The following is a 19,671-nucleotide window of genomic DNA, read 5'->3' on the forward strand; positions in this document are numbered from 1 at the left end:
AGGGGATGACGTAATAATTAGCAGAGACAGTGGGGTGCAGTCTTCAGGGTTTTACTCACGATTTTTAGACTCCAAGTTACCAGGGCCAGGGTAACTCCCTACGTCGTCCTGTGCTTACTCAGGGATGGGTTCAGCAAACCCGCAGGTACCTCCGGAGTACATAATGGAGCCCCCTTCTGTATGTTCCTTCTGGCCGTCTCCCTGCACCTCACACCCAGTGTCCCAAGCCAGTGACCCTGGGCCTTGTCGGGTGACATCTTCTCTGTCCCCTGGGTCCTCTATGGCCACCTTTTTTGTGAGTTAGATGTGGCTTTTGGCTGCAGCACCTGAAATGCTGCACCCTCCGGTTACCTAGTTGAATGTTGCAATTCTCACTAGTTAGGGGCCGCTCCTGCTGAGCTCCTGCTCCACACACTCCTCTGACTGAACTCATCAGACTGACCACTCCTCACAAGATGGCTTCCCCTTTTTATTTCCTTCTTCTCAAGTGCCCTAATCTGCTTCATCCTCCCACACCCACTACATGGTTCCCCCTACTTTGGTTCCCCCCACTCCAGCCAGGACAGGGCTCAGCGGGAGAGCGACGCATCTTGCCCCTCCTGCTGGTCTGGAGTAGTGTAGTGTTGGATGCAGGTGTTAGGGTCCCGGGCAGTACTCCTTCCTTACCTGAAAGTGAGATACCACACCTCTGGGTGAGATGCAGTACTTCTGTGGCGACTGAACCTACAGGGGCGCCACAGAACCATACTGAAGTGTAGGGAAAAGTACGGCTAGCAATAATGTCATGGTGTGACTGTAGGATAATAGATGTGCACCCATACTGACCCTCAGGTTATGGGTCCCTGGCTATCCCTGTCCCAGGATTACCCCAGAAGGTGGAGATGCCTGAGCCTCGTTCCTTCCTATGCTCCTAAGTAGCAATAGTCTTTACAGTGTATTCGGAAATACATAACAAGACAGACAGATCAGAAACAGAAGCACAATCACACAACACTCTCTCAGTGAAATACACAGACGAAAATAAAATGTACAGCCTGAGAGGCAACAAAGTAATATAAAGATACCTAGGGGGGAAAGCAAAGGGTTATGAAAACACAGTTTGCAACAACTTTAGAAATAACCACTAATAACCAGGTCGTGTCCAACTCTCCAGACCAGGAAAGAGAACTATTGCTGGCACCACCTAAATGGTTGAGCCAGCTTAAATAGGGAAAGAGCAGACACGACTGGTTCCCCACAGCATGTGACCACAGGCAACCAACAAGCCAACTCCTTCTCACCTGCCTAGGAGCTGCAGCTCTAGAAGTCAACCCTCGAGTCACTCTGTGCTTACCATAGCTACTGTATCTATGTAGTCTCAAGGAGGAATGTCTAAATCTCAGAAATCCACAGACCCTGATGCTGCCATGACAGTTGGAGATGTTTGAGAAAACCTAGCTGTGACAATAGCAGGATTGGGAGCTTACAGTGTGGGCTGACAGCATGACGATAGACAATATTCTTGGTCCAAACTATTAATCAATGAAGTGCACCCAACCCCCAGCTTTCAGAAAACTGTGAGTTTAGGAAGTGGTGGCCTTCTGCTGAAGATGATGACCTAAACCCTTTAAACAATTTTTTTTCCTCAACTAAAACTGGACACCAGAGCCTGAAAAGTCAGACAGGCACCATTACAGTAATGTTATTACATTATAAGATATGATTATGTCCAGTCAGTGAACTTGATTAAATGCTTTCAAAATTCTATCAAAACGAAATTTTGTTATGTTATAGATATTCAAAGGTAGATGTAACCAGACACTGAATTCATGCTTCCTGCTGTTTCGGCAGCATGAACCAGATGACAGGTTCACTTTAAAATGAAAAGTCTATTGTTTTTCGATCAATCTGTCATAGATGAAATGACAGCTGCAATGGTATTTGTCATGTGTCAGTTAAGAAATACGCCAACATGTGATAACAGAAATGAAATTCAGATTCAGCGATTATCGTGATGAATACTATAGAGCTGTAGAGCTGAACCTGTGGCAGATCGGGATTACAGCTCTCCAATGATCCAGTGTCACACAGTAGGGCATAGATGGGCATAGTTGGGTAGATTTATCAATCTGCTTAATATTTCTGCTTTCTCTATTACATTCAATTCAATACTCACTGGTATGTCTGTCCTTTCCCCACTGTACCCCACTGTAGACTTTATCAGATACCTAAAAGTGCTAAACCGCATATCCCCACACAGCACTAGCTCTGTCTTTGATCACCCAGCCATCTCCTGGTGATCTGACCAGCTGCTAATTTATCCACAAGCAGCTCCCACAATGACCCTCACCTGATGGTTTAGTCTGACCCATAAATTTAGAAGCTGCATAAGGGGTGCACGCTTGTGGGGTTGATGCACATGCCTTCTTCCGCAAAGTGCGTCTTTGTCTCCAAGTGTAGGCAGTTACTTCAGAGGCAGTTAGTCAGGGCAGGAGTCAGGTAACTCACACTTTGACTGCTTACTCTCTTTTAACCATGTTTTTGTTAGTTTTCACTCTCTTTCCTATAGTCCTTCACTTTCTACTAACCTCCCTAATCCCTACACCTAGTAAAGAACTCTTCATCTCTACCTCCATCATCCCCATCCACCTGACCTCCTCCTCAGATCTATTCCTCAACATTCAGTCTTGTGTCTCTAAGCACAGACAACCACCTCATGCTCTCTCCTGCTCCCACCTGCTAACACTTTCTCTGCTCCTCCTCACTGCTGGTGATATCTCTCCAAATCCTGGTCCTCCTCACCACATCCCCACAGTCACTTCCACCTCCTATCCACGATCTGTCACAAACTCTCGCAACCTCTCTAACCTCATTAACATTCACCCAGCCCCCACTTCCCCAGTTGCACTAACAGGAGCTCTATGGAACGCTCGCTCCTTCTGTAACAAACTTTCCTACATTCATGATCTTTTCATTACTAACAAACTTTCCTTCCTCGCCATCACCGAACCAGGCTAATCCCTTCTGACACAGCTTCTCCAGCTGCACTCTCATATGGTGGATAACACCTTTCCCACACCACCCAGCAGCAAACATGGTGGACGAGTAGGCTTTCTCCTCTCTGATTCCTGTGCCTTCACCCAAATGCCACTACCCCCCTCCGTTACTCTCCCCTCTTTTGAGGTGCACTGTGTGAGCATCTACTCCCCCTCCAACCTCCAACTGGCTGTCATTTACCATCCCCCAGGGTCAGCCACCACCTTTCTCAACCATTTCACCACCTGGCTACTTCACTTCCTTTCCACTGACATGCCCACTATCATCATGGGTGACTTCAACATCCCCATTGACACTTCCCACTCATCTGTCTCTAAGCTTCTATCCCTCACTTCCTCCTTCGGCCTTGCTCAGTTGTCTTCCACAGCCACTCACAAAGATGGCCACACACTAGACCTCATCTTCACCCGCCTCTGTTCCCTATCTAACCTCTCTAACTCACTTATCCCTCTATCTGACCACAACCTACTTACATTCTCTTCCCTCTCCTCTCCAGGTCCACAAACCCCACTCCACAAACTTACACACCCTCGAAGAAATCTCAAACCCCTTGACCTACACTCACTCTCTGAATACCTCCTCCCTCTTACAGACATAAGTTCCTTACATGATGCAGACATTACTGCTGCTTTATATAACACCACAACAGTTGCAGATCTCGATTCGTTTGCCCCTCTCACACCAAAGCTTGCACAATAAATAGCTAACCATGGCACACCAACAAGGCTAAAGTACTGTGATGTGCCTCCATGGTTGCTGAACGGAGATGGAAAAGGTCCCGCTCCAATGAGCACTTCATCGCGTTTAAACAATCCCTCACCATTTTCAAGTCCACACTCACTGTAGCAAAACAAACTTACTTCTTATCTCTCCTATCCTCCAGGTCTCACAACCCTAAACAGCTATTCAACACTTTCAATTCTGTCCTCCGTTCCCCAGTGCCTCCTCCCTCTCCTCTCATCTCAGCCGAAGACTTTGCCTCATTCTTCAAGCAGATGATTGACATCATCAGACAAAGCGTTTGCCTTAAGTCCCCACAGCCTCTCCTCATATCTACCCAACCTTCCTCCTCCAAAACCAGCTTATCCACCATTACAGAAGATCAAGTTTCCTCTTTACTCTTCAAGTCATACCTCACCACAAGTGAACCCGACCCAATGCCATCCCACCTAATCCCTAACCTTTCAACAGTCTTCTTCCCAACCCTAACCCACCTTTTCAACCTGTCACTAACAACTGTCGTCTTCCCCTCATGTTTCAAACATGACTCAATCACATCCATCCTCAAAAAGCCCTCCCTTGACCCATCCTCTCTGTCTACCTATTGCCCCATATCGCTCCTCCCCTACGCCTCAAAACTACTGGAACAACATGTCCACCTTAAACTGTCCTCCCACCTCTCCTCCTGCTCCCTCTTTGATCGCTTACAATCAGGCTGCCGACTGCACCATTCTACTGAAACTGCCCGGACTAAAGTCACCAATGACCTACTAACGGCAAAATCTAAGCATCACTACTCTGTCCTCCTCCTCCTGAACCTGTCATCTGCCTTTGACACGGCGGACCATTCCCTCTTACTACAGACTCTCTCTTCTCCTGACATCACAGACTTGGCCCAATCTTGAATCTCTTCATACCTAACAGACAGGTGATTTAATGTCTCCCACTCACACACCACCTCCTCATCTCGCCCCCTATCTGTCAGTGTCCCCCAAGGTTCAGTCCTAGAGCCCCTGCTCTTCTCTATCTACACATTTGGCCTGGGACAGCTCATAGAGTCTCACGTCTTTCAGTATCACGTCTATGCTTATGACGCACAGATCTACCTCTCTGGACCTGATATCTCCTGCTTACTAACCAGAATCTCACACTGCCTGTCTGCTATTTCATCCTTCTTCTTCGCCAGATTTCTAAAGCTTAACATGGATAAAACTGAATTCATCATCTTTCCCCCACCTCACTCAACCCCCTCAACTGATCTATCCATGAAAGTTAATGACTGCCCACTCTCCCCAGTAACACAAGCTCGCTGCCTCGGTGTAACCCTGAACTCTGATTTCTCCTTCAAACCATATATCCAAGCCCTCTCCACTTCCTGCTGAATCCAACTCAGAAATATCTCGCGGATCCGCACATTCCTCAGCAAAGTCTCTGCAAAAACACTAGTGCATGCCCTCATCATCTCCCGCCTCAACTACTGCAACCTCCTGCTCTGTGGCCTCCCTTCTAACACTCTCGCACCCCTCCAATCTATCCTAAACTATGATGCTTGGCTAATCCACCTGTCCCCCCGCTATTCCCAGGCCTTTCCTCTCTGTCAATTCCTTCACTGGCTCCCCATTGCCCAGAGACTCAAGTTCAAGACCCTAACCTTGGCATACAAAGCCATCCACAACCTGTCTCCTCCATACATCTGTGACCTAGTCTCCTGGTACTTACCTACACGCAACCTCCGATCCTCACAAGATCTCCATCTCTACTCCCGTCTTATCTCCTCTTCCCACAATCGCATACAATACTTCTACCGTGCATCCCCCCTACTCTTGAACTCTCTATCCCAACATATCAGACTCTCGCCTACTGTGGAAACCTTCAAAAGGAACCTGAAGACCCACCTCTTCCAACAAGCGTACAACCTGCAGTAAACACCGCTCCACCATACCGTTGCACGACCAGCTCTACCCTCACCTACTGTATCCTCACCCATTCCTTGTAGATTGCGAGCCCTCACGGGCAGGGTCCTCTCTCCTCCTGTATCAGTCGCTCACTCGTTTTTTTCAAGATTATTGTAAGTGTATTTGCTACGTATACCCCTTCTCACATGTAAAGCGCCATGGAATGAATGGCACTATAATAATAAATAATAATAATGTACATTATACTTTGTGCAGATTATATTTATATATTCTGTAAAATGGTGCGAGTTGTATCTTGAGAAATATGTCTCTGTCACACAGGGAAAGTCAATGAGGCGAGCTTGTTTAAAGAGCCACACACACAAGAAAAAGACTCATTCATACCAGCTTTCCTTGGTGATTTGAGAGATCAATATAAAGATCAGTATGCAGAATTGGAAAAGACTTGTGCTGGTAAAACTGAATGTATATATGATGCCCTGGTCACAAATGACACAGAACTCGGCTTAGCTACAATGAAGGTGTCTCTGCAACTGGAAGAAGCCAATATCACTTTAAGTGAGTATCTTAATCTAAATATTTTTTTTGCTGTTCTCTTCATTCCTTTCTGTATTATGACTATTGTTTCACAAGGATAATACAATATACTGTGCTTCTTTGCTCCCTTTGTTTTAAATTATTTAATAGAGGAAGCAATGGCCCCCATTGCACTTTATGTAGGTATTTCCATGGGAAGTCAGGAATCATTGTTATGCTGAGAAAGAAGAGCAAAATCATTCAATATCATTGCAAAATGTGCAAAAAGCAATGATCCATGGCTAGATTTTGGAGTGCAGTAATGATGAACGCTATACCTATGTAATATAGATAATAACTCAGGGAACGATTGATCTTAGACTTAGCACTTAGTACTGTTTTGTAGGATAATTCTTCACAACAAAGATCATATAGCCTCATTCTCCTTGTGTTTACAGATGCTGCTGCTCCATCTATTACTGGAAATTTGACTATTGAAGCCTTTATACATAGTACTGTTACAGTGCAGTATACTGCCGATGGCGCAGGTGTGGTTTTCTCTGCTGATCCTGATACAAATCCAGATATTAACCTGACTGGTGAGTGATAATTATAATTGCACATCATATGTATAAGTCTCTATTGCTTTTTTAAAGTAAGCCTTTGCATAAAATTAATGATTTATTTACAGTAAACTTTATTATCTTTACATGTTCTTTACATTTTATATAAAATTATGGTACCTCATGTCTTTTAAGGACTTTGAGCACTTGTAAAATAATTTTGTAATAATCAAGTGCACCTAAAATAAAAAAGTGAATAAATTTAGCAAATAGTCTTGATTTAAAAAGTGCCACCATTTTGTGGTTACAGTGCTTATGAAGACCTAGATGTCTCCATCGCTAGAGATTACAAACTAACCTGTGCAGTCACATTACTTAGCTCCCTCATGTTATTTTAATGGTGACCTATGATTACAACATATGGAGACATAATTCTATATACAGGAAAAAAAACATAAATATTATACTAAACAAAACTGAAAAGTTTTTTCCTCTTTAATTTATTACTTGAAACATTGGAGCAATAAAAAATAGTTACAAATGATAGAGCATTTGTAGAAAAAATAAACCAGATGAAATAAGAATAAAATGTATTAATATATGGAAAAGTTAAGTGCCAAATAAATACATAAACCTTGATGTACAAGAAGAAATATTGAGGAGTCTTTAATTATTGCTATAAGTGCATATTAACAAACAATAGAAAAATATATATCACTTACTGTAATATGATTTATTTTCTCATTTTTTTATGGCTGCAAAAGAAGATGGAATTTTGACATGGAAACCGACAAGCAAGGACGGATTTACCTTCCTTCTTATAGCAACTGACTCCCAAAACCATTCATCCAGCTTACCGCTGTCCTTTGTTCTCTGCGGCTGTAATATCAGATCTGAGTGTGATTATAGTCAACCCTCTAAAGTCCATGGAAGTTCTCTTTCTGTAAGTAGCAAAAGCATTCATGTTTTGCTTAATATTTAGATGAATGTTCATAGGCAATATAAACCTATTCTTTCCTATGACCAGGTGCAGACATCTCTTGTTTCTATAAGAACCAGGGTGTCACTGGCTCATAAGAGGCCAAGAGGATCCTCTGGTGAACTCACACAAAAAGTGCTTAGGGTACCTCAGTATACCGCATTATACAGGTCATACATTTTTACACTGCTTTCTGAATGACTGGTTGTTCACAATAGGTCTTTAAAGGTTGTCATTCTAGGTGACAATTTCTTAAATTAAAACTATAAAAAAGCGGATCAATTCGTGTAGAATCAACTTTGAGTCAAAATTCACTGGTCCTGTCAAATTCAAACAGTCTGCAAGGACAGATCGCTAGGATCTGCAAAAAATAAAAAATCAGCGCTACAGCTCATTCATACATGCATAAACATAGATCTAAGTCTGATTGTGGTGTACTACTTTAGTGATGAATCACATTGAAAATGGAGGTAGTCTCTTTCAGAATCAACATTTCCTATGGGATACCATGATGAGAGGATCCTACAGTGAGCTTTTGGTCAGTTTTTTTTTTTGCAGATTGTCTGCACCATTTCTGCACCCTCTAAGTAAAATAAGTTACTCGCATTTTTTTTACACAACTCACCAAAAACGTATCGTGCGCACACAGCCTTACATTACAGAATTACAATTAACAAGAATTTAACCACAGGTAAATTTAATTATTTATCAAACAGGAGTCCAGCTGACAGTTGACTGTAAAAGGGTGTTACTTAACAAAGAAAACCCCTTCACATTTGATACTGTCAGCAACGCAGCCATATGAAAGAAAAATGGCACAGGACCCGAGGAAAAATTATTATTAACACAAGAAAAGTAAAGGCTAGAAGAAGATCAGCAAAGCTTTACTTATTAGTCAGAACACTTTAGCAAATGTGATACAAAAATTTAACAAAGACGGAGCTACAACCATCTCACAGAGACGTCCAGGCTGACCATGGAAGTTAACACCTAAACAGCACAGTGTTCTGATGAGACAAATTGGCCTAAAAGTTCACTGCAGTTAGTTAGATGTTGTTCACAAAGGAAGCCTCTCCTAAAGCCCATGCACAAAACACACCCAAAATTATCCTGGGTCCATGCTGAAAAATAAGAAGACTACTGAGACTCTATACACTGGAGTGATGGGATTAAATGGAGTCCATTAGCAGCTTTTTGCTATGTAATCTGAAGACAGCAGGAGATAGGGGCTGAAACGCAGAATCCAGAAATGTGTCATTTATTAGGCTAAGTACTATTGTTTACATACAATGAAGGTTTTATCTCTAGGACATTATCATTGCCCTGACCACAGTGCATGCAAGCACTGGTCCGACTATGCCCCCTTCTCTGTAAGCAGCTCATTGTGTACAATGTCTAGTAACAGAAAGCTGTGGTGTGGGCAGGATTAACTTTCTGAGCTCTGCTTCTTGCTACATCTAAAAAATCTGATTGTGTCTCAACTGCTGCACCCAGTAAACTAAATGATACAACATTGGAATTAGGGTCTCTTTTCCTACATTATGCTGCGATCAGATGAAGTAGTAAAAACCTCGTGACAGATTCCCTTTAAGATAAATGTTTTTTGGAACTGATGGTATCAAAATTTTATGGTATCCCAAAGGGGAGAAGTATGAACAAAATGCATGGTGCTTACAGTGAAACATCATGGGGGCAGTGTCCTTATATGGGGCTGCGTGAATGCTCCTGGTGTTGGGGAGTTACATTTCATTGATGGTGTCAAGAATTCACAGATATACTTTTCTATATTGAAAGAGAAGATGCTACCATCACTCTGTGCCCTTGTTAGACATGTACTTTTCCAAAAGACAATGATCCAAAACACACATCTAAGGTCACTGTTGCATTTCTGAGGAACATCAGAATGGAAGTGATTCAGTGGCCAAGTATGTCTACTGATCTGAACCCAATTGAAAACCTATGGGGAATTCTGAAAAGACAAGTTGAGCATCACTCTCCATCCAGCATCCAGGCTCTAAAACAAGTCATTATTGAAAAATGCAAAAAGATAGATACTGCAATATGACACCAACATGTTCATTCCATACCTAACAGACTTGGTCCTGTCCTTAAAAATCATGGAGGTCATACAAAATATTATATGTAGTAGTTTTTAATATTGAGTGTATTACTTTTTGCACCAACTAATTTGAGTAAAACTGAAGAGTTTGTTATGAAAGTTATCTTATTAATCTTACTTTCATGTTATGGCTAAAAAAATGTTCTATGAAACTAAGTCTGGTCAAAATATTGAAAATTGTTTTTGTGTTCAGTGCTATAGTGATTAAAATCTTACTTTTATGCTGATGTACTAATTTAGGCTGAGCACTATATATACTTTATTGTTGTAACCATCATTACAATCATTAGACCCCAAATACAATGATGTTGCAGGTGCTCGTTTTTAGGACGTGAACCTATCTAGCATATTTTGTCTTATCTTTTTTACATTATATTTTTGTTCATGGAGGGAATAACTACATTTCATAAAATATCTAAAGGAATACAATAAATTACAAAAAAAAGTTAAGGTTTTGCAACAATTTTACTAGTTGAACTTTACAATCATAGGCACGACAACAATACTACTGGATGTTGCCGCAAATTACTTTGTGCGGGTGTACGCATCAGGTAATATCCATCACCGATTATACATTGAGAAAACAGGTGTATGATCTCAGACAGCCAATGAGTTATCAAATAAACACTTACCTGGTAAAGCTGCTGGTGGTGCAGTCACTGCCGTTCCACCGTGTGCAGTTTGTTGACTTTTGAGAAATGATGACAAGGACTCAGCCTCACTGTAGGATATCCAGCAACAAGTATTTCTCAAAGAAATGTGTTCCTGCTCTCTAGTCACACGTGCAGAAGAACTTAGGGGCTCTTGATTTGTCTTTGAGCTCCAAAATACACTGCACAGTAGACATCTGGAGCAACAACTATGGGCAGTGATTATACATAAGTTTCTCAACTCACTAGGTGACCATTTTGAACATAAGTGATGCACCACCCCTAGCAGGACAGGTGGTGAAGCCTTCATGTTTGGTAACTATGTCTCTTTCCGCTGCCAGGCAATGGTTGTCTGGCAATGGACTCTTATGCTGGCTTGTTCGTCATAAACTGTAACTGGTAATTGTCATGCGAGACAATGTCCAGAACATTCTGGCTGCCTTACATTTGGGCAAATTAACTCATATTCTGTTCATGGCACAACTCTTTGATTTAATTACACAACATTTGTTTCAGAAATATACCCGCATGAGAAAGGTGAATTACACTGCCGTGAAAGTCTCAGCTCATTTCAAATGTGCAACATACAAACTTTTGGCTTTGCAAAATTATAATGATTTGCCAGAGCACCATCTGGTTTGTGATGTCACAATCCACTGAAATTTGATACTGCATATATTAAAATATGCAGCATCAAAAAGAGTAAAGCCGAGTGATCAGTGCAAACAGAGTGAAGTGGAGTTGGACTAAATCATTCAGCATCCAAACTGGAGCATGGGTTACTTTTGCATTGGCTGCTGAGGAAAGAAGCATTTCACCTACTGAAGCCCTTTGAAGAGGTGTCAAAATTACCAGTAGGGATAAGTGTGGAATCAACTACAGATATTTCATTCCTCTCATATTAATCACCAGAATAAAAAATTAGATGTAGGAACAGCAACTTGTACATGTTCATTGCCGCTCTGTGTCTGTTAGAGACAATGAAGGTCTATGTTATATAATTGCAGGGTTTGGAGAAGGAACAGCAGCAGCAGTTGGATGTGGACATAAAATTTAGCACAGGAGTGGATGAGGATGACAGAGTTGTTATCACACTAGTCATAACCAACCGTCAAAGAGGGGTGATGAAAATAAATCAGCAGGCCCTTCGATTGTGCTGGCCTGTATGGCAAGCAGTATTTTGGAATGCTTGAGGGATGACAGGCAGATTGTTTACATCAAGCAAAGGGATAAATATAGGATAGCCATGCTTTTAGACCCATGTTATAAAAGCAAAATTGAGAACTTTTTCTGGCTTTGAAAAGTAAGTCCTAATTGACTTATTATCTGGATAAGCAGTGTCACCTGCTCTGCGAAGTTTCCAATGAGCAAATGCTTGCTCCGCATGACTTACCAGTAGACATCTCTGTGATCCTTGAAAACTGAGTGCTCCCTCACCTGTGCCAGCCTTAGGGTTATGGTAGTTATATTAGGGTTATGAGGCAGCAGCAACAACAGTATATTTGTCATGATGGATCAGATGATAGTTATATTAGGGTTATGAGGCAGCAGCAACAACAGTATATTTGTCATGATGGATCAGATGATTTATCTGCCATTGTAACAACCTGACGCAGTGCCGCAAACAGAGATGCTTTGGCTGTACAGCCAGGTTCAGTCATATCTATACAGTGTCCTTTCACAAGCAGATACCCTGATCCTCTATCCAATGAATTTCTGGGTCACTTGATTGAACTACTAGCAAGAACTGGCTCCAGGTAGCTTTGGTTAAGCTGAACTGTCTCCAGTATAATGTCTAAGAGGGTATTCAGCTTGTGGGTTTATCACAAGCATTGAAAACCTTACATTTTTCAAAATGAATCAGGAAAGGATTAGTTCTAACTTTCATTCAGCTTTGACACTACCATTTACCTGTCGGACAGTCTGTTGTCTGTCTTCTATACCATTCTGCTGTTGCTAGCGCCAATGGCGCATGCTTAGCTGGGCATCTACTCACTGTCCATCATGTCATCTACACTACAGTACTGTTGCTGCCAAGCTGCTATTATTGACCTTACACTGCCAGAAATCTCCTTGCCTGCTCCATACTATTTTTCTACTGTTCAAATACTACTACTACTGGACAGCCATGCCAGTTACACCTCTGCTGTCAGCCCACTGTGTTTTATAGTCTTCCGTTGCTGGCCATACACCTGGCAGACATCTCTTTACTTGCTTCATCCAAATTCTCTGCTATGCAATTTCTGCTGCCACCACTGTCACTGCACAGCCATGCCAGCAAAAACATTTCCTAGCTGTCTACTGTGTTTCGTAGTATTAGGCCACCTTCACACATCTGTTTTTATGTCCGTATGTGGCCCCCTTTTTTAATGGGTCGCAAATACGGACATATGTTGTATTCAATGGGTGTGCGCACATGTCAGGTTTTTCACACGGCCCTTGTGTCCATGTGAAAAACCCACAGACATGTCTTTTTTTTGTGCGCCGCATTCATAAAATTCATGGTGCACACTGATGACACACGGATGACATCCATGTGTCATCAACGTGACAAGTACTGGCGCCCGGGAATCAGCGGTACTGTTTGCGCTGATCCCTGGTCCCGGCTGCTGGAGGAAACTCTCTCCATTGTTCCCTGCTTGCGCTGAGATCAGCGCGAGCAAGGGACAATATTGAGAGTTGTAGGCAGCCCCTGCTGTCTGCAACAAGTGTAAAATTAACAATAAAATAAATAAAAACTTATCCTCATCTTACATTTAATCCACTGAAGCTGTTGTCAACTTTAAAAAAAAATAAATAAAAAACAACCATAATACTCACATGGCCGACATACTGTCCCATGCTGTAATCCATGTCTACGATAACTGGTTTACAACCTGGACGGTGCCATGATGCAACCGTCCATGCTTTAAACCAGGACAAAATGATCTGCTGTGTTAGCAGCTTCAGTGACGAGCAGTGACGTCACAGAGATTACCACTGGTCATTGAAGGTGCATTCCCAGGCTCACTTCACTGCAAGCCAGAATGATGTACTGCGGTGAACTCAATGAGATCACCGTGAGCACCATGAGAATTTTCTCACAGTGCTCTCACTGAGGTCACCGCAGTTCATCGTCCCGGCTCGCAGTGAACTGCCCGTGGGAATGCAGTTTAGGGACTGGTGGTAACCTCTATGACATCACTGGTTGTCACTGAAGCTACTCTCGCAGCAGCTCATTGTGCCCTGGTTTACAGCCTGGACAGTAGCCTCATGCCACTGTTCAAGTTGTAAACCAAATATCACAGAGATGGATTACGGCGTGGGACAGTATGTCATACAGGTGAGGGATATTGTTGTTTTTTATTTTATTTTTTTTTTACAGGGACAAGGGCTTCGATGGATTAGATGTTAGGTGAGTATTTTTGCTGTTTATTATTTTCTGTCTTTCACAGGGGACATTGGCTTCAGAGGAAGAGGCGTTAGGTGAGTAGATATGTGTTTTTTATTTTTAAATAAATGTGAAAAAGTGTGGACTTTTCTTTTAAATAAAGGATTTTATTCAGGCCTTGTGTTTCTTTCCAAACTTTTACTATGTGGTTAGTAATGGGGGTGTCTTATAGATGCCTCTCCATTACTAACTTGGGCTTCATGTAATCTGCCATTACAAGGCTGACATGAACCCCAACCCTATTATCCCACTTGCCACTGCATCAAGACAAGTGGGAAGAGCGAGGCTAAGTGCCAGAATTGGCGCATTCTATTGATGCAATATTTCTGGCGCCATTATGGGCTCATATTATTAGCTTCGGAGGGGACCAGGACCCATGGCCCCATCCCTGGCTATTAATATCAGCTCACAGCTGTCTGTTTAGCCTTTGCTGTTAAGATGTAATAGGGGGACCTTATGTTAATTTTTTTCTGGGATCCCTCTTTAAGCTAGCTAGTAAACAAAAAGCAAACAACTGTAGGCTGTTATTAATAGCCAGGGAACGTTTTTGGCTAATGGGCCCTTCACTTGCTAGTAATATCAGCCCCCAGTGGTCTGCTTTCCTTCTGTTAGTTATGAAAATTACGCAGGAGCCCACACCATTTTTTTTGTTATTTTATTTATTTAGTAAATACATCTAAGTAGTGACAATAACACATGCAAATCAATGATTATATAGATATGAACGACATTTTTGTAGCTATCTATCTCACATCTATCTATCATCTGTTCTCTCTCCTGCAAGTCATGGTGCCATTTTCCGAGATCCATAGCGTCTCCATTTTTCGAGATCTTGGGCTTGGTTAGGGCTTATTTCTTGCACGCCGAGCTGACATTTTATTGATAAGATGTTGGGTTAGATACAATGTTTTGATCGCCTGTTATAGAATTTTATTGAAATGTTGGGGCAACCCAAAAACTGTAATTCTGGCATTTTGATCTTGTTTCTAGTGATGCCGTTTACCGATCAGGCTAATTTTTTTTATATTTTGATAGATCGGATATTTCTGCATGCAGCAACACAACATATGTGTATTTTTTGTTGTTTTATTTTGAATGGAGTAAAAGGCGGTGATTTGAAACTTTATATATTTTTAATTTTTTGAATATTTTTAAAAACATTTTTTTTCTAGTTTTTACTTGCTTCAATAGTCCCCTTAGTAGACTTGAAGCTGCGATCATCTGATCAATTGTGCTTCAAAAGAAATCATCATATGACATCTGCAGTGATAAGCACGGGGGTCTTCTGCAGAGCCCCGGCTGTCATGTTATTGGGGCCCCGCGATCACGTGACAGTGGGCGCTGATGGCCAGGTCTTATGACGTGCTTTTGGCGCACTCAAAGTCAGAGATTGACATCGGCATTTAACATGTCAATATGAAGTAAACAGAGGTAGCTGAATTCCCAGCAGGAGCGGTCTGTGGCTGTTCTGTGCCAGGGTAGAGCGGCACCAGGCGCAACAGGCAGGTAGGTAGCAACTACTTGACTGATAGTGCTTAGGCACATTTTTTGTTTTTCATAAAGTCCGGGATATACCCTTTAAGCCTCTTATCGTTCATTTAACAAACCATCAACTGTATTATTATATAAAAGCATAGGTAAATGTGTGACTGAGGGTTAAGTAACATTTGCATGTAAATAAACAATGGACCACCAGAGTCAATATTACTGGTAGGCTCTTGGCACACCAGTCCAACACTAGAAACCTCTAATATTATATACAAAATCAAGTGCAAGTCTCAGCTACAACATAGTCCAAATCAAACAATAGAACATAGATTAACAATTTAGGTCGCGAATCAAAATACAGAAAAAGTTATGATTTATTACAAAAAATAAAATAGGTGGGTGCACACATTAAAAAATATTTAAAAATAGTTGAACAATGAAACAAGAACCACAAAGTCTCTGCCCATGGTACGGCAAACAAGACCACTCCACTATTATTAGTTTGATGTATACGTATGATATGACAGACAACCAATAACACTTAAACATCAAATCAATGCTAAATATTAATGCCATTGGGAAAATATACCAGGATGAGGCCCAAGACAAGGGGCATATGCCAGGATGGGGGATATATATATCAGGATGGGGCCCAGGATAAGGGGCATATATACCAGGATGGGGCCAGGATTAGGGACATATATACCAGAATGGAGGACATATATATATCAGGCTGGGGGGGACTCAGTCCAAATCTTGCACCAGGGGCATCAGACTCTAGTTACACCACTGCCTATGACGTATCTATATGTCATAGGTCATGAAGGGTTTCAGAATGGGTGGTTCAATACAGGAGACCTCGAAGTGTGACACAAATATTGTACAGGCTATTAGAGGCTTTCAGCATTGCAATTTGTGGTGAATGAATTAGCCACAAATCGATTTTGTGAGGAAATTTTGGTGAAGGCAGCGAAACCGAATTTTAAGTGGTCTGTCTAACTCTAGTTTAAAACATGATCAACAACTAGCAGATTGATCGCTGCTTTACTCTGTACTGGGTCTCTATTGTTGAGCTGAGGAACATATTTGTACATCAATCCTATTCCAAATTTGTGTATAACCTCTAAATTGACGTCTACGGCCACCAAAAATTTGTAGTGTTTTCCCAAATTTTGTATTTTAGCTTGATATCGTAGTTTATAGCACACGTAAAATGTATTTTACATGTCTGTTATATAAGCTGCTGAAATGTCTGAGCTATTCCATTTGAAGTAAATTGGACTGTGAGACCTTTATAATAATCAAATTCTATTTAATCTACAGATCTGTGAAGTTTAAGATATCATGTAGAAGGAGAACATACTGTAGCTGTCTCTTTCAGCTTTATGTATCTACAGAATGATTATCTGCATCATGTGCAAATTGTATTAACTAGGGTATCAGATGGTGAAAATGTCTATAATCTGCTCTAAAATCAAGCTAAAAGAGAGATTTTTTACTTTTTTTACAGATCACAAGCTGCAATTGCTCTAACAATTACAATGGAAATTTTTGTGAGATTCCCCCTGATGTGTGTGCTGATGGCTGCTTTCCTGGTGTATCCTGTCATAATTCCACTGGTTGTGGAGCCTGTCCTACTGGCTATACTGGGGATGGAACACATTGTACAGGTATAGAACTTCTACTTTCTTTGCTGCAAATTATGATTATTATTATCTCACCGGTGTAATTATCATATACCATTTTGTATTGATCCACAGATATTGATGAATGTGAAAATAACTCTACATGTTCACCTTATGCATTTTGTGAAAATGGGATAGGAAACTTTACATGTACCTGCAAAGACGGATTTACAGGTGAGAAATCACTGTATACTTTATAAAAGGCTACAATGACTAAATTAGGTCAATACATTGGTTTAACCCTGGGTTCAACAATATTTTTGTTATGGGCTCACCTAGAGAGGTGTGTTCTCTAAGCCAAATGTTCAGAGCTGGTTTCAGACAACATGTCACCCTGGCTAAAATTTAAAATTGGGGCCTCAAACGCTATTATATTGTACCATCATACAGAAATATTTAGGATGTATGTACACCAGCGATTTCATATTGTTAATCGAGGGTGATCCACTCAATATTCAAGCGATTCAGAGCTTGTTTACTTGCCTCATTACTCAGGCTAACAAAGAATGATGGGGGTACAACGATCAATAAACCATTCTGTCCCTATACAGTCATGTTATTAGCAGCATGTGCATTGTTTACATCGAACAATGTGCTGCTGAGAACAATAACTTTTTTTCCATCATAAACAAGCCAATCACTTTGCAGTATTGAGATTCATGGCAAATTATCCTCTATTAAGCTAATATTGTCCACCATTCTATATCCCAATAATGTAAGAATGTCCCCCATCCTAGTGTTCTTCACATAGATATAAAAAAATATTCCTCTCAATAGTCCCACTATGAGCAGCAACCTCTTCCTCCTCCATAGCCGGCACAGGCATTACAATGCAGTGATGTTATTGCTAAGTCTGTGGCGTGATGCCGACATCAGCTGCTGACCTTTGTTTTTTATGAGTGCAGCATCCTCTAACCATCTAGACATTTAGAATAAAATAATGAGATTTGGGCCACTCATCACTATCACAGTCTGAATGAAACTAAAGAGCCATTGTGTTGCAACTATTTACACAGGATAGCAGGTACAGAACTTCTCGCATGTTTCTTCATTAAGACACAGTCGGCATCACACTTTCCTGCCTCCACTGGTCTCATTTCCTTCACCACCACCCAGCTTTGCACCACAGTACAATGTGTGAAAATGATTTCCTCTTTCCGCATTTCCGCGTCTGGACTCACCTTCAAGCTCTCTGAAGCTTAAGGAACTCCTGCCCAGGACATTCACTTCGTCTCACGTGCTATTTAGAGCCAGGCGTGTCCCGGTGACACGCACCCCCCTGATTGATGGGCTGTGAGCTGGCTTTCACCACATGTAACAGCCCAGCATCCAGCATGCGCTTTCCCAATGAATGCAGAGGAGACTGAAAGCACGCTGGATGCTGGGCTGTGACATGCGGTGAAACCCTGCCAACATCCCATCAATCAGGGGGGTGCGTGCCACTGGGTCACGCCAGGCTGCAGCTGGAACATGACGGAACATCAACAGATGTCAGAGCAGGCTGCAGCCTGGTCACATGATGCCTAGTGAGCGGTCAGCGATAGCATCGCTCAGAGGCAAGAATGAGAACAAAAAGTAATTACAAAAACACTTCTTTCCACTGTTTAAATCGAGTGGGACATTTAATATAGTAGTGGAAAACCTCTTTAAGGACTGACAATAAAACATTCAAAATCAAAAAGAACTTGGAGGTTAAAGGAAACAAAATTTAAGAAACATTTTTTCTGTATAATGACTTGTATATAAGGCAAAATATAATAAGGATTTAAAAAATAATCATTTAGTAAACCAAGATTAAATTTTTTATAAAAAAAATTGGACATTTCAATGTAATTTATGAAGGAAGCAAGAAATGCCGAAAATTAGGGACACAGAGGGACTCAGATACACCATGTATTTGACATAAAGAAGGGGCCTCATACACATTCTGTTCAAATTGTCATGTAGTGGTACTCATAGACTTGTAAAGGCTATGCACAAAGTGCAAAGCCTGCCAAAAATTACAAGCAGGGCCATCCATAAACCCTTCAAGGCACCAACTGTAGTACCTCATTCAAATATTAAGAAAGTGTAGTTGTGGTACTGTTAAACTTCCCTCAAAAATACCCGGTCATCAGGGCATGGACGCTGGGAGAGTGTCATGAAATTGGCCCAGGCCTTTGACAGTGTACCCCTGCCTCGGCTGTACCTGGTGTGAGTCTCCCTAACCTCTCCTCCGTGGTTGGGCAATGAAGCTTGCCCCCTACTGCTAGCGTTGTCTGATGGGGATTTTTTAAACATATTTTCCACAATGACCTTTTGGTGTAGCACCATTTTAGTAGACCTCTCCACCTCAGAAAGGAGAGGTGCAAGGTTCTCCTTGTAGTGTGGGTCTAGTAGGGTGAAGAACCAGTACTCTTTTTTGGCCAAGATGAATGTAACGCGAAGGTAACTGGAAAGGCAGTGGTACATAAAGTCTGCCATATGTGCCAAGGTCCTTACAGCCAACACTTCCTTGTCTCTACCATGACGACTGTTCTCCATCTCCTCCTCCTCCATCTCTTCCTCCTCTTTCCCCTCCACAGCCAAT

The 19,671-nt window shown here is 41.7% G+C and overlaps 1 protein-coding gene across 1 annotated transcript in view; it reads left to right on the top strand.

Annotated features, from left to right (window-relative positions):
- LOC141259356 (uncharacterized) overlaps nucleotides 1–19,671 on the top strand; it is a 751,467-nt gene that overhangs the window by 516,945 nt on the left and 214,851 nt on the right. The window contains exons 46-50 of the mRNA XM_073675220.1: nucleotides 5,994–6,230; nucleotides 6,647–6,787; nucleotides 7,516–7,694; nucleotides 16,928–17,087; nucleotides 17,178–17,276. Of these exons, the coding sequence (XP_073531321.1) occupies nucleotides 5,994–6,230; nucleotides 6,647–6,787; nucleotides 7,516–7,694; nucleotides 16,928–17,087; nucleotides 17,178–17,276 (816 nt within the window). The remainder of the gene's footprint in view (nucleotides 1–5,993; nucleotides 6,231–6,646; nucleotides 6,788–7,515; nucleotides 7,695–16,927; nucleotides 17,088–17,177; nucleotides 17,277–19,671) is intronic.

Source organism: Phyllobates terribilis, unplaced genomic scaffold, assembly GCF_046119375.1.
Source record: "Phyllobates terribilis strain yellow unplaced genomic scaffold, ASM4611937v1 Scaffold_3__8_contigs__length_932513732, whole genome shotgun sequence".
NCBI lineage: Eukaryota > Metazoa > Chordata > Amphibia > Anura > Dendrobatidae > Phyllobates > Phyllobates terribilis.